This window comes from Vigna unguiculata, unplaced genomic scaffold, assembly GCF_004118075.2.
Source record: "Vigna unguiculata cultivar IT97K-499-35 unplaced genomic scaffold, ASM411807v1 contig_429, whole genome shotgun sequence".
Lineage (NCBI taxonomy): Eukaryota > Viridiplantae > Streptophyta > Magnoliopsida > Fabales > Fabaceae > Vigna > Vigna unguiculata.
This window is the reverse complement of record NW_021011140.1, coordinates 155,153-169,613: the sequence shown is the minus strand read 5'-3', so window position 1 is coordinate 169,613 and position 14,461 is coordinate 155,153. Positions and strand designations below refer to the sequence as shown.

General features: G+C 46.2%; 1 protein-coding gene across 1 annotated transcript; it reads right to left on the bottom strand.

The window, feature by feature from the left end:
* Positions 1–1,955: 1,955 nt before the first annotated feature.
* Positions 1,956–8,439, bottom strand: LOC114171938. The gene is made up of 2 exons (XM_028056711.1): positions 7,192–8,439; positions 1,956–2,279 (listed from the first exon to the last, which is right to left on the bottom strand). Exons 1-2 carry the CDS (start codon positions 8,437–8,439, stop codon positions 1,956–1,958), a joined length of 1,572 nt encoding a protein of 523 aa, XP_027912512.1.
* Between the last annotated feature and the right edge of the window lie 6,022 nt (positions 8,440–14,461).

Below are 14,461 nucleotides of genomic sequence, written 5' to 3'. Positions count from 1 at the left end.
GCTGTTATTTGACGGACAATCCTGGTCACGACTTATGTGGTATGTTGTGATATTGTTGTTGGTTCTGTGTTGGACTAATCTGAAAAATTTTGTTTTGTGCAGGTTGATGGCTCACCATGCGAAAAAGGTTGGTGGAGACGTGGACCTATTTGCCAAGATTAGAGACAAGATGGCGAATGCCGCGAAAGGGGAAGGGCAGTCGCAGGCTCCGAACCTCGTTGGCCCGGTTGTGGATACTTACCGACCTCCTGTTGCCAAGAGACCGGCTCCTTCTAAGATGAAGGGGGTTGGGAAGGATCGTAAGAGGCTGAGGGCTCTTGCGAAGACCGGGGGTGTTGGGTCAAGTGGGTCGAGTAACCCTAATCTTGGCGGCTTTGAGAAAGTGAAGATTCAAATGAGTGACGAGGAGGTGGCCGTCGTGGAGGCTGCTGATCCGGGGCTGACTATGCGGGCCATGAGTGAGTATTTGGCGCGCGGTATGGTGTTGAGTCGGCGGGTGATGACTTTGCTGCAGGAGGAGCTGGCTGCGGGTGATAAGAAAAAATTGGCCGAGGAAGTTGCTGCATTGCAGGTCCAGAGGGATCGCGAACAAGTGGCTTGGGCGGATGAGAAGATGAAGCTGGAGGCTGAGGTGAAGAAATTGAAGGGGAGTGTTGTGGGTTTGGAGAAAAAATTCAAGGCTAAGCAAATGGAGTTGGATGGGGTGAATGCCGCCAAAGAAGCTGCTGCTGAGGAAGCCGCTAGCGAAGTTTTTGGTCTGCAGTAGTCCGTGTATAATGAACATGTGAACGGTTTTCAGAAGGCTTTGAGGCAAGTCGAGTTCTTGTACCGGGAGGTGTCTGTGACAGACTGCCGTTTTAACGTAAATTTGGTTGTGTATGATGATCGCATGCTGGATGTTACGGAGATTAGCCGGCTCAAGGCTGAGAAGGAGGCGGCCACAACTGCAAATGAAGATACAGTGGTGACGACTCCAGCAGCCACCATGGTTGATGGGGTGGTGGGGCAGGTGGAGGTTGCCGATGAGGAAGCCGACGGCGCGGAAGAGGACGCGGCGGGTGAGGAGGTGGATGAAGTTGAAGAGTAACATTAGTGTAGATATTGGGGGCGAGGACGCCGAAACTTGTTTTGTTTGTTCTTTTTTGTATGTTCATGGGGGGGACTATAATTTGTTTTGTCGGCTCGTTGCCGGTTTGTTTTTAGGGCGAATGTGCCTGTATGGAACTTTGGGGACCGGAATATTATCGTTCTAATTATATTTGGAAATTTATGGAAATGGCAGTGTTATCAACGTATATTTTGTTTTTGAATCCGGCAATTTTAATTTCAATGTGGTGATGTGCGCTTTTTTGATCTATTGACGTGTTCGTTAAATCTTGCGGTGCTTGCGTCAGCGGCCGACCATGGTTGCGGTTATCAACCGTTGGTACTTTGGTCTGGCGGGTAGGATTGTTTACCTTTTTTCGCTTAGCGACACAGGCCATGGTTGTTGAGTTCGACTAGCGGTACTTAGAGTAGTGGCTAGGAGTTTACTTATTCGACCAGCGACACTTAGAGTAGTGGCTGGGAGTTAATTTATTCGACCAGCGACACTTAGAGTAGTGGCTGGGAGTTAACTCGTTCGACCAGCGGCACTTAAAGTAGTGGCTGGGAGTTAATTTATTCGACCAGCGACACTTAGAGTAGTGGTTGGGAGTTAATTCGTTCGACCAGCGGCACTTAGAGTAGTGGCTGGGAGTTAATTTATTCGACCAGCGGCACTTAGAGTAGTAGCTGGGAGTTAATTCGTTCGACCAGCGGCACTTAGAGTAGTGGCTGGGAGTTATGGTGAATAAGATATGCATAAACTTGTATTTCATCGATGTGTGATGCCTCATTAAAACCTTCCCAGCCAAAACCCTCCTTAGGGAAAAAATGCCGGGGTAGGAAAGAGTACATCAGATTACAAGTGTGGTTCAGCTAAAATAGAATTTGAGGTGGGAGATGTTCCAAGTGTTGGGAAGCGGCTCTCCGGATAGTTTTTCCAGGCGATAGGCTCCCTTGCCGACCTCTTTAAGTACTCGGAAAGGTCCTTCCCAGTTGGGCGAGAACTTGCCTTCGTGCTTGCGGGCTTTGCTAGCCATCCTCCACACGAGGTCTCCTTTGTGAAAAGAACGCGGTTTCAGCTTGGAGTTGTACCTTCTTGCTGCCCTCAACTTGGTCGCTAAGTCCTGGATTCGTGCCTTTTCCCTTGTCTCGTAAAGGAGATCGAGGTGTGTGGCCAGGCAGTCGGCGTTTATCTATGTGTCGTGGTGTTGTTGTCGGATTGAGGGTTCCCTGATTTCCACTGGTATGACAGCGTCTGTGATGAAGGATTATCTTGTTCCTTTTTAAGATTATTGAATATGGTGTGAGTTGATTAAGAAAGCTAAGTGAAATCCCCACTGGACATTAAGATAGCAAGCTATCTAGATGTGAAGGTTCCTTTCACAAAGCTCAAAAGAAGAAGATGATGGATTGATTCAAAACAAAAAGGAAATGGAAAGCACATAAACCATAGAAAACCCAGAACAATTAAAGGAAGAAGAAAACATAAAATGGAGAGAAAAGGAATGGTAAAAATGTGAGAAGCACGCCACTACAAGGCTAGGCTAGAAGCCATGGCAACCTTGAAGATGAGTGGATGTGTGCCGCCACTTGCTATGCTCCCTAGGGAGGAAACTCTCACAAATGGTTGAGACACAAGAGTGTTTTTACTTCAAAATGTTCAACCCTTTTACATGTCTAGGAGCACCCCTTATATAGAAGAGTTTAGGGGCCTCTAAGCAAATAAAAGATACCTAAGGATGTCTCTACAAAAACCTAACCCTAGCTTCTAGAAACTAGGTCAAATAAGGTTACAAAAATGAGAGACAAAAGAGCTAACTATGGTGTGTGCAAGGCTAATTTCGTTCTAGGACAAAAGGAGACCAAGAATGTGTCTCATATGTCTCTAGAAAGTGGCCATAGTGTGCTAAAAACAAAGGAGACCAAAGGTACATAGGTACACTTGCTTTATGCCTTTTTCTTTATGCTTTATGCCTTTGGTTTACTCTCTCCTCCACATCATTTATGCTCCTCAATCACCATGTGCCACCTAGCATTGCTTTCTTACTCCTAATTAACCTACAAAGCAAATAAACATAGATTAGCATGTTGGCTTAAGTCAAGTCAACAATAGTCAACAAGTCAAACCTAGTCAAAGGTCAACAAGTCAACTAAAGTTGATTCAACTAAGTCAACTTAGGGAATCAAAAATAACAAGCATAAATGAAAGGGATGAAAGATTAGTGAACTTCCTTTCTAAACATGCTTAGTCTTCTTAAGCATGTGCCTCCATCCTTGATTGAGGTCAATCCTTCATCATCCTCCCCTTCTTGGAGAGAATTTGACCACAAATTCTTTAAGCCTTTGTGGATGGAACTTGACTTGATTTAGTGAATCTTCCCCCTCCTTCCAAAACCCTCACTCTAGATGTCCCTTAGACTTGTCATTAGTCTTAGATGAGTTCAAAGATGTTTTTCAAGAACCTCCAAAGGGTCTCCCACCCCTAAGAGGTATAGAACACCAAATTGATTTCATACAAGGCTCATCTTTGCCTAATAGGCCAGCCTATAGGACTAGTCCCGAGGAGGCTAAAGAAATTCAAAAACAAGTGAATGAGTTGTTAGAAAAGGGGTGGGTGCAACATAGCATGAGTCCTTGTGCAATGCCCGTGATCCTAGTCCCCAAAAAGGATGGAACATGGAGAATGTGCATAGATTGTAGGGCTATCAACAACATAACCATCAAGTATAGGCATCCCATTCCTAGGTTAGATGATTTGATTGATGAGTTACATGGTGCAACCATATTTTCCAAAATAGACTTGAAAAGTGGGTACAATCAAATTAGAATCAAAGAAGGTGATGAATGGAAAACCTCTTTCAAGACTAAGTTTGGATTATATGAGTGGTTAGTCATGCCTTTTGGCTTGACCAATGCACCTAGTACATTCATGAGACTCATGCACCATGTTCTTAGAGAGTTCTTAGGGAAGTTTGTTGTGGTATACTTTGATGACATTCTCATTTATAGTATGTCTCAAGATGACCACTTGCATCATTTAAGGAGTGTGTTAGAAACCTTAAGGAAGGCATCCTTGTATGCTAACATGGAGAAATGTGTGTTTGGGATGGATCATGTGATCTTCCTAGGTTTCAAAATAAATCAACATGGGGTCCATGTGGATCAAGAAAAAGTGATGGCAATCAAGGATTGGCCTCCCCCAAAGAATGTAAGTGAGCTTAGGTCTTTCCATGGGTTAGCTAGTTTCTATAGGAGGTTTGTGCCAAACTTTAGCACCATAGCTGCCCCTCTCAATGAATTGGTCAAGAAAGGTGTGACCTATAAGTGGGGCAAAGATCAAGAAAAGGCTTTTGAAACTTTAAAACAAAATTTGATCAATGCACCACTCTTAGCCCTCCCTAACTTCTCCAAAACTTTTGAAATTGAGTGTGATGCATCCAATGTAGGCATTGGGGCCGTGCTTCTCCAAGAAGGGCACCCCATAGCTTATTTTAGTGAGAAACTCAAGGGGAGTCACATCAACTACTCCACCTATGACAAAGAGCTTTATGCTCTTGTGAGAACTTTGCAAACTTGGCAACACTATCTTCTTTCAAAGGAGTTTGTGATACATAGTGACCATGAGTCACTCAAATTTTTGAAAAGTCAAGGCAAGTTAAACAAGAGACATGCTAGGTGGGTAGAGTTCTTAGAACAATTCCCATATGTGATCAAACATAAGCAAGGAAAGGCTAACATTGTGGCGGATGCACTTTCAAGAAGGCATTCCCTCCTTTCCATTCTTGAAACTAAATTTCTTAGTTTTGATCATATTAAGGAATTGTATCCAAAGGATGTTGATTTCTCCCCCATTCTTAGTGAGTGCCACCAAGGGGCTTACAAAGACTTTTACCTTCTCAATCAATATCTTTTCAAAGGTAAGAGACTTTGCATTCCCCAAGGTTCTTTAAGAGCCTCACTCATTAGAGAGGCACATGAGGGAGGATTAATGGGGCATTTTGGGCCAAACAAGACTTTGGAAGTCTTGAAAGAACACTTCTATTGGCCTCACATGAGGAAGCATGTAGATAGGCATTGCAAAGGTTGCATAGCATGCATGAAAGCCAAGTCTAGAGTCCAACCCCATGGTCTTTACACCCCCTTGCCTATCCCTTCCAAGCCTTGGGTTGACATTTCTATGGATTTTGTCTTAGGTCTCCCAAGGACCAAAAAAGGTAGGGATTCCATTTTTGTAGTGGTGGATAGGTTCTCTAAGATGGCCCATTTCATTCCTTGCCATAAGATTGATGATGCAACTTATATTGCAAATCTTTTCTTCAAGGAAGTGGTAAGACTACATGGCCTACCTAGGTCCATTGTAAGTGATAGGGACTCCAAGTTCCTAAGCCATTTTTGGAGAACCTTGTGGGGTAAACTTGGCACCAAGCTTCTTTTCTCCACCACTTGTCATCCCCAAAGTGATGGCCAAACCGAGGTGGTTAATAGAACCCTAGGACAAATGCTAAGATGTATGATAGTGCAAAACATTAGAGAGTGGGAGGAACTTCTTCCCCACATAGAGTTTGCCTACAATAGGGTTGTGCATTCCACTACTTCTCATTCCCCTTTTGAGGTTGTGTATGGGTTCAATCCCCTAACTCCCTTAGACCTCCTTCCCCTACCCACTCATGAGGCATGGACTTGCCAAGATGGTGAGACCAAAGCCAAGTACATCCAAGACTTGCATTCACAAGTTAAGGAAACCATTGAGAGGAGAGTTAAGAAACAACAAGAGGATGGTAATAAGGGAAGAAAGGAAGTCATCTTCCAAGAGGGAGATTGGGTTTGGCTTCACTTGAGAAAGGAGAGATTCCCTACTCAAAGGAAGTCTAAGCTCCTCCCTAGAGGGGATGGCCCCTTTCAAGTCATTAGGAGAATTAACAACAATGCTTATGAGTTAGACTTACCCCCAAGCTACAACATAAGTAACTCATTTAATGTTTGTGACCTTTCTCCTTTTGATGTAGGGTTTAAGAATTCGTGGTCGAATTCTCTCCAAGAAGGGGAGGATGATGAAGGCATGACCACCTCCTTAGAAGCTCCATCAAGAAGGATCACTAGAAGCATGTCTAGAGGGGAGTCTTCTATTCCATCACCTTTATCTTTGTTTTGCATTACTTTAGTTTGAATTCCCTAAGTTGGTTTCTAGTTGATTTATTTTGGTTGACTTGTTGACTTTGATCCAAATTTGACCTTTGACCAAGATTAGATTAACTTAAACCAACATGTTAATCCTTGTTTGTCTTGTTTTGTAGGTAATTAAGAGAAAGTAGAGCATGGCTAGGTGGCACTTGGTGATTGGAGCACTTGGATGAAGTGGAAGAGAGAGGAAAGCAAAAAGCATAAAGCAAAAGCAAAAGTAGACATGTACCTTGTCTCCTTTTGCCTTTGTGGTTTATGCCTTAGAAGGTCACTTGGTCTCCTTCCTCTTTTGGCCTAGAATCCTCATGGGAATGCCTCCACCAATCATCTCCCTTCACTTGGCCAAGACTCACTCTCACATTAGGTTTAGGGTTTGCTAGTTAATCCTTTTTCATGTTTTTGTATTTGCTAAAGGACCCCTATGAACTCCTATTTAAAGGGTGCTCCTTGTCTTGTAAAAGGGTTGATCATTTTGTTTCTAAACTATTGTGTTTTAACCTTTAAATTTTCGTGAGCTCTCCTTCCTAGAAGTGAACTCACCTTTGCCTTATCTTGCTTGCAAGTGGCGGCACCATCACTCATCTCTAGGGCTTGGTTGGCTTAGATCCCCCCTGTGAGTGGCGTGCTTCTTCCATGCTTCATCTTCTATGCTTTCCATTTTTAATGTTTCTTCTTTCATTTTGGTTCTTTAAGTGTTGTTAATGTTGTGTGAGTTTAAGCTTGAATCCAACTCTCTTCTTCCTTTCATGAGCTTGAGAAATGAACCTTCACATCTAGATAGCTTGCTATCTTAATGTCCAGTGGGAATTTTCAAAAAGCTTTCTTAAATAACTTCACCATATTCATAACTCTAAAAGGAAACAAGATAATTGTGTGGGGGATTCCATAGCGGTAGATGATGTTCTTCCAAATGAAGCGCTGGACTTGGTTGGCCGTGATGGTGGCTAATGGCTCTGCTTCGATCCACTTGGAGAAGTACTCGACCGCGACAAGGAGGAACCTGACTTGGCCTTTCCCTGCTGCAAAAGGGTCGATTATGTCCATCCCCCATTTTGAGAATGGCCATGGTGAGGAGACGTGGTGCAATTCTTCTTGGTGCATGTGTGTAATCGGTCCGTGCTTTTGGCATTGGACGCATTTTTGGACGTACGTGGTGCAGTCTTCTTCCATTGTGGGCAAGTAATATCCGGCGCGTAATATCTTGGCGGCCATGGTTTTGGGTCCTGAGTGGTAGCCGCAGATGCCTTGGTGTATTTCTTGTATGACATAGTCAGCTTTTTCCTTAGTTATGCACTTGAGCAGGGGCTTGCTGAAGCCTCTTCTGAATAGTTCACCCCCAATTAGGGTGTATCGCGCCGCTTTCCGCATCCATCCTTTTTCCTCGTTTGGTGGGATGACTCCTGCTTCTAAGTATCTGATGAAAGGCTCCATCCAGGTGTTGGTGGTAGTAATGTTTAAGCATTGGTTTTGTTGCTCAATGGAGGGTGTGGTTAGGGTGTGCTGGAGGAGTGACTTGTAACGACCTTTCTTTTTGGTACTGGCGAGCTTTGAGAGAATGTCTGCCCGGGTATTGTCGCTTCGTGGGACGTGTTGAATCTGGAAAGTGTCGAAGTGCTCGGTCAGGGATACTACCATGTGGTAGTATTGTGCGAGGGTGGGATCTTTGATTTGGTACTCACCGTTGAGGTGTCCTACGGTGAGCTTTGAGTCTGTCTTGCACAGGAGTTTACGTGCGCCGACGTCTTGTGCTAAATTGAGGCCGGCGATGATGGCCTCGTACTCAGCTTGATTGTTGGATGTTTTGAAGGTGAAACGTAGAGATTGTTCTATGAGGACGTTGCCGGGTCCTTCTAGTACTATTCCGGCGCCGGCTCCTAGCGGGTTTGAGGAGCCGTCTACGTGCATGGTCCACCAGGTGTCATAGGGGGCTTGCTCTTGAAGGTCATTGGCGAAGTCTGCCAGGCATTGTGCTCGGATGGGTCCATGCGGTTCGTAGTGGATAGTAAATTCTGACAGTTCGATGGCCCAGGAGGATAGCCGACCAGCTAAATCAGGTTTTTGCAGGATTTTTTGTATGGGATGGTCCGTTTTGATGATGGTCGTGTGTGATTGGAAGTATGGTCGTAGGCGACGTGCTGCTGTTATGATTGCAAGGGCTACTTTCTCTACCATTTGATATCGCGTTTCTGGGTCTTGGAGGATGCGGCTTGTAAAGTATATTGGATGTTGGGTGTTGTCCCTTTCTTGGACGAGTGCGGAGCTGATGGCGTTTGTTGACGCAACTATGTACATAACAAGGGGGAAGGAAAGATCGGGTTTGGTCAGGACCGGGGGGGTGGTGAGGAGTTGGTTCAGAGTGTTGAAATTTTGTTCGCAGGTGTCATCCCAGGTAAACTTTGTCGACTACTTCAGGAGTTGGATCATTGGTTTGGTTTTGTCCGCCAGCTTCGGGAGGAAGCGCGAGATGGCGGTTAGTCTGCCCACTATTCGCTGCACCTCTTTGACATTCGCGGGGCTTCTCATGTCGATGATGGTTTGACGTTTTTCGGGGTTGGCCTCGATTCCTCGCTGCGTGAGCATGAAGCCCAGGAATTTTCCGCCATCTACTCAGAATGTGCATTTTTCAGGGTTGAGCCTGATGTTGTACGTGCGCAGGGCTTTGAAGACTTGCGCTAGGTCCGAGGAGTGTTGTTGGGCGTTGGGGGACTTGACGGTGATGTCGTCGACATATACCTCTACCGTCTTGCCCAAGAGTGGTTGGAAGACTCTATCCATCAAGCGTTGGTATGTAGCGCCGGCGTTTTTGAGACCAAAGGGCATGACTCTGTAATAAAGGTTGGCTTCCTCGGTTATGAACGCGGTTTTGATTTTGTCTTCGTCGGCCATGGGTATCTGGTTATAGCCGGAGTAAGCGTCTAAGAAGCTCAGTAGGGCGTGTCCTGCGGCCCCATCAACGAGTCTGTCTATGCTAGTAATGGTTAAGCGTCCCGGGGGCAGTCCTTGTTCAGGTCTGTGTAATCTACACACATGCGCCACTTCCCATTGGGTTTCTTGACTAGCACCACGTTGGCGAGCCAGGTTGTGTATTGGGCTTCACCGACAAAACCGGCCTGTTTTAGATTTTCGGCCTCTGCTATAGCTGCTTGTCTTCTACTTTCTCCAAGCTTCCTTTTTTTCTGGGAGATGGGTTTTGCGTTAGGGAAAACAGATAGCCGGTGGGCGGCTATCCTAGGGTAAACGCCGGGGAGATCGGCTGTCGACCAGGCGAAGAGGTCAGCGTTCTGCCTGAGCACTTGCTCTATGTGGTCTACCTCTCCTTCAGGAAGGGAAGTTCCAACCTGGAGGAAGTGGCCTTGTTGTTCGAGTGGGAGCTGCCTTGTTTCGCCCACGGGTTCGAGGCATGTTTCGGAGTTTATTCAAGGGTCCTAGTCATCGCCGTACAGAGTGGGGTGGGCTTCGGATTGTTCAATGTTGTGGGTTGTCAGGGGTGGGAGTGGGAGTGTCAGGCTTGCCATGTAGCATTCTCTGGCTGCGCGTTGGTCGCCATGTACTGTGATGATGTCGCCTTCTGGGGATGGAAACTTCATTGCAAGGTGCGGGGTGGATACTATGGCACCCAGCGCGTTGATGGATGGACGACCAAGGAGGATATTGTAGGACGTGTGGGCGTCGACGACCAAGTAGCGAATGGGAATGGTTTTGGTTTGCCTTCCCTCTCCGAACATTGTGTGAAGGTCGATGTACCCTTTGGTGGGGACTCTCTCACCTGAGAATCCGTATATGGGTTCATTGTGAGGGGTTAGGTCAGCGAGGGGTATTTGCATCTTGTTGAATGTTTTCCAATACAAGATGTCCACGGAGCTCCCTTGATCAATGAGAACCTTCTTTACCGCGAAGTTCTAGACTTCTACAGTTATGACCATGGGGTCGTCTTGGTTGGGGTCGGTACCCTGAAAGTCAGAGTTTGAGAAAGTGATGGGCGGCATTCTTCTTTGCGTTCGGCTGGATACTACGTGTATTTGCTGGACGGCTCTCAGGTGCCTCTTCCTCGATGAGGAGGACCTCCCTCCTCCTGCGAATCCCCCTGATATTGTATTGATCGTTCCTCGTAGGGGGGTCTGTCATCTGCTCGTCGTGGTTGCGGCTGCGGTGGTTCCCTTTGTTCCGCATTCTGTGCTCTGGATGGCTCTCTCCTGGGCTCTCTGCGTTCAACTCTTTGGTCATTGCGTCGCTCGGTTCGCCTGTTATCGTTCCTGTCGTAGCGGGGTTTGGGTGGACCTGCCCCAACTTCTCTTATATAGTGCCTTAGATGTCCGGCTCGGATGAGTTCTTCTATTTTGTCTCGTAGAGTGTCGCATTCGTCGGTGGTATGGCCATTGTTGCGGTGGTAGTGACAATACTTGCTCAAATCTGCGTTGGGCGGGTTTTGATACTTCCTGTGTGGGGGGAGGAGCTCCGCTTGCAGGACTTCATCGAGTATGCGGGACCGGGGTGCGTTGAGGGGGGCATAGTTCGAGAATTTTGCTGGTCTGCGTTCTGAGGAACGGTTATGGTCCCGTGGAATGGGCTCTTTGTTGGTCTTTTTGGTCTCTGTCCGCGCTGGGGCGGGTTGGGCGTTGTTTTGGTAACGTCTCATGTCTTCAACCCTTATAAACATGGCCGCTCTCTTGCGAAGTTCCTGCATACTCAGGGGGGGCACATTGCCAGCTCGTCGGCGAAAGGTCCCGGCCTGAGAGAGGTCATCATGTACATCAAGATGAGGTTAGGGGTGAGGTCCTTGATCTTCATGGCGATGGCCCCGAAGCTATCAATGAAAACTCATAGGGGTTCTCCTTCTTCTTGCCTGAGGTTGAGGAGGGCGATTGTGGTTAGATCGTGCCGTCTGCTTGTGTCAAATTGGGTGGTGAAGGTAGAGGTGAGTGTGGTGAAGGAGTCGATAGTGTAGGGGGGGAGGCTAATGAACCACTCTAGAGCCGACCCCCTGAGGGCTACTTAGAATGATTTGCTTAGCACTGCGTCATCAGTGGAGTACAAGCTTACTTGGTTGGAATAAATGGACACAAATTCGTCTAGGTCCGTGGTTCCGTCGTAGGTAACTGTTGGTGCCTTCCATTTATGGGGTAAAGGTGTCTCCGTTATCCCATCCATGAAGGGATGGCGGCGATTTCTTCCGGAGGCGAAGGAGCTATAGTTGCCGCCCAAGGTTAGAGCGGTGGGCCTGTATTCGCTCTCGTCCTTAGTAGGATGGACGTCGAGTTTTGAATAGGGAGGAGGGTCATTTCTCGACTGAGCAGGGGCCTCCATCCTCGAATGGGGGAGGTTTGGCTCCCCAGCCACTTTGTCTGTCTCAATTCTCCGCCTAAGGCGGGAGTTTTCTTCCCTTAGTGCTTCCATCTCTTCCGCATTTCTCTTCTTGTACTCCGCGAACTCTTGCTGCATCCTGGCTTGAGCTTCCAGGATGCGTGACACCTCCGAGGCGGGGCCGGGGTCGCCAACCTCCACAGTCGGCACCAAGGGGGGGACATCTACTGTTCTGCTTCGCGTGGACACCATCCTGCTCCTGGGGTTTACCTTGGATCTATGAAATACTCTTCGGGCCCCACGGTGGGCGCCAATTGTTCTTAAGGGACCGAGGTCTGTAGTCCACAAATCAGCCAAGGGTCTTGTACGTCTTCTCGGGGTTGGTCTTCTCTTGTCAAAAGGGGCTTGAGGGCGGCGCAGGAGACCTGCAAAAGACACTCCGATGCCTAAGTCAGCATTGGTGATGTCAGGGTTTCAGAGAATAATTAATGCGTAATGAATGCATGGAACAGTGTGCTATTTATACCTTTTTACCTGTGGGTCCTACCTGGGATGGGCTTTCTGGCCCAATATTCCTTTTCTAGCCATTCTTGGATCCAGTGTAAAAGGGGAGAAGTTACCAAGGGATCCTTCAGGTGTTGGCGGTCTCCGGTACTCGGCCATGAGATGCGTCGAGGGTGGCTTTCTTTTGGGAAGGTGCCTTTCGCGTGGTAACCGGCCATCGGGTTTTGGTTTGCTGGCCGCGTGGTTTAACAGGGGGGTGTGGAGTTAGGTGGGGGCCGTGTTCTCCATACGGAGGGGTTCTTGCGTGGTAGGCGGCTCTGCGTGATAGGCGGCCATTGTGCTCTCTGGTGGTCGCCTGGTTCTGTGCGAAGGCGTCTCTGCGTGGTAGGCGGCCATTGTGCTCTCTGATGGCCGCCTACTTGGGTATGGTTGGGACACTCCCTTTAGAGGAATTGAACATCAAATAGATTTAGTGTCTGGGGCTAGTCTACCAAATAGACCAGCCTATAGGACAAATCCTCAAGAAACAAAGGAGATAGAGTTTCAAGTCCAAGAGTTGTTGGAGAAGGGTTTGGTTCAAAAGAGCCTTAGCCCTTGTGATGTGCCTGTTTTGTTAGTACCTAAAAAGGATGGGAAATGGAGAATGTGCTGTGATTGTAGAGCCATAAATAACATCACCATTAAATATAGGCATCCAATCCCTAGGCTTGATGACATGCTTGATGAGTTGCATGGGTCCATCATGTTTTCTAAAATTGATCTAAAGAGTGGTTATCACCAAATAAGAATCAAAGAAGGTGATGAGTGGAAAACCGCTTTTAAGACCAAATTTGGACTATATGAGTGGTTGGTGATGCCCTTTGGGCTTACTAATGCACCTAGCACATTCATGAGGCTAATGAACCATGTCCTTAGAGAGTGTATAGGAAATTTTGTGGTTGTCTATTTTGATGATATCTTGATTTATAGCAAGAGCTTGCATGAGCACATGGACCATATGAGGTCTGTCCTTACCATCCTTAGGGTAAATAGTTTATTTGCTAATAAAGAGAAATGTACTTTCTGTGTAGATAGTGTAGTTTTCTTAGGTTTTGTTGTGAATAAAAATGGGGTCCATGTTGACCCTACAAAAATAAAGGCCATCCAAGAATGGCCTACTCCTAAAAATGTTGGAGAGGTTAGGAGCTTCCATGGTTTGGCAAGCTTTTATAGGAGGTTTGTTCCTAACTTCTCTACTTTGGCTTCACCCCTCAATGAACTTGTCAAGAAAGATATATCTTTTAATTGGGGTGAAAAACAAGAGTCTGCTTTTCAACAACTCAAGGAAAATCTCACCAATGCATCCATTCTAGCTTTACCAAACTTTTCAAAAACCTTTGAGCTGGAGAGTGATGCATCCGGTGTAGGAATAGGTGCTGTGTTGTTGCAAGGAGGGCACCAAATTGCTTATTTCAGTGAAAAACTTCATGGTGCCTCCCTCAACTATCCCACCTATGATAAGGAATTGTATGCCTTAGTTAGGGCCCTTCAAACTTGGGAACACTACCTTGTGTCCAAAGAGTTTGTCATTCATAGTGAAGGGCCAACATAAGCTGAATAAAAGACATGCTAAGTGGATGGAATTCTTGGAACAATTTCCTTATGTGATAAAGTACAAGAAGGGCAAAAGTAATGTGGTGGCTGATGCCTTGTCTAGAAGGCACACCTTGTTTTCAAAATTGGGAGCCCAAATTCTTGGATTTGATCACATTCCAGAAATGTATAATCAAGATTCTGAGTTTTCCTCTACTTATGCTGAATGTATGGAAAGACCTCAAGGAGGTTTCTATGTGAATGAGGGGTATTTGTTTAAAGAAGGAAAAATTTGTATTCCCCAATGTTCACAAAGAAAACTCCTTGTTCAAGAAACACATGAAGGGGGATTAATGGGTCATTTTGGGGTAGAAAAAACCCTAGGTCTTTTAAAAGAGAAATTCTTTTGGCCCCATATGAGGAAGGATGTCCAAAGGCATTGTAATAGATGTATTTCATGCTTACAACCTAAGTCTAAAACAATGCCTCATGGATTATACACCCCCTTGCCTGTTGCTTCAGCCCCTTGGGAAGATATAAGTATGGATTTTGTCTTAGGACTCCCAAGAACACAAAGGGGTTTTGATTCCATTTTTGTGGTGGTAGATCGTTTTAGCAAAATGACACACTTTATACCCTGCCACAAAGTGGATGATGCTAGCAACATTGCTAGGCTTTTCTTTAAAGATGTGGTCAAGCTTCATGGTATACCCCGCACCATAGTTTCTGATAGAGACACCAAGTTCCTTAGCCACTTTTGGAAAACACTTTGGTCAAGGTTAGGAACTAAGCTTAATTTCTCTACTTCATGTCACCC

Coding starts and splice junctions, on each gene's coding strand:
- LOC114171938 (XM_028056711.1), bottom strand. CDS start 8,439: ATGGTAGAGAAAGTAGCCCTTGCAATCATAACAGCAGCACGTCGCCTA. Junction 2,280..7,191: donor CCACCATCACGGCCAACCAA/GTCCAGCGCTTC, acceptor CACGACACATAG/ATAAACGCCGACTGCCTGGC.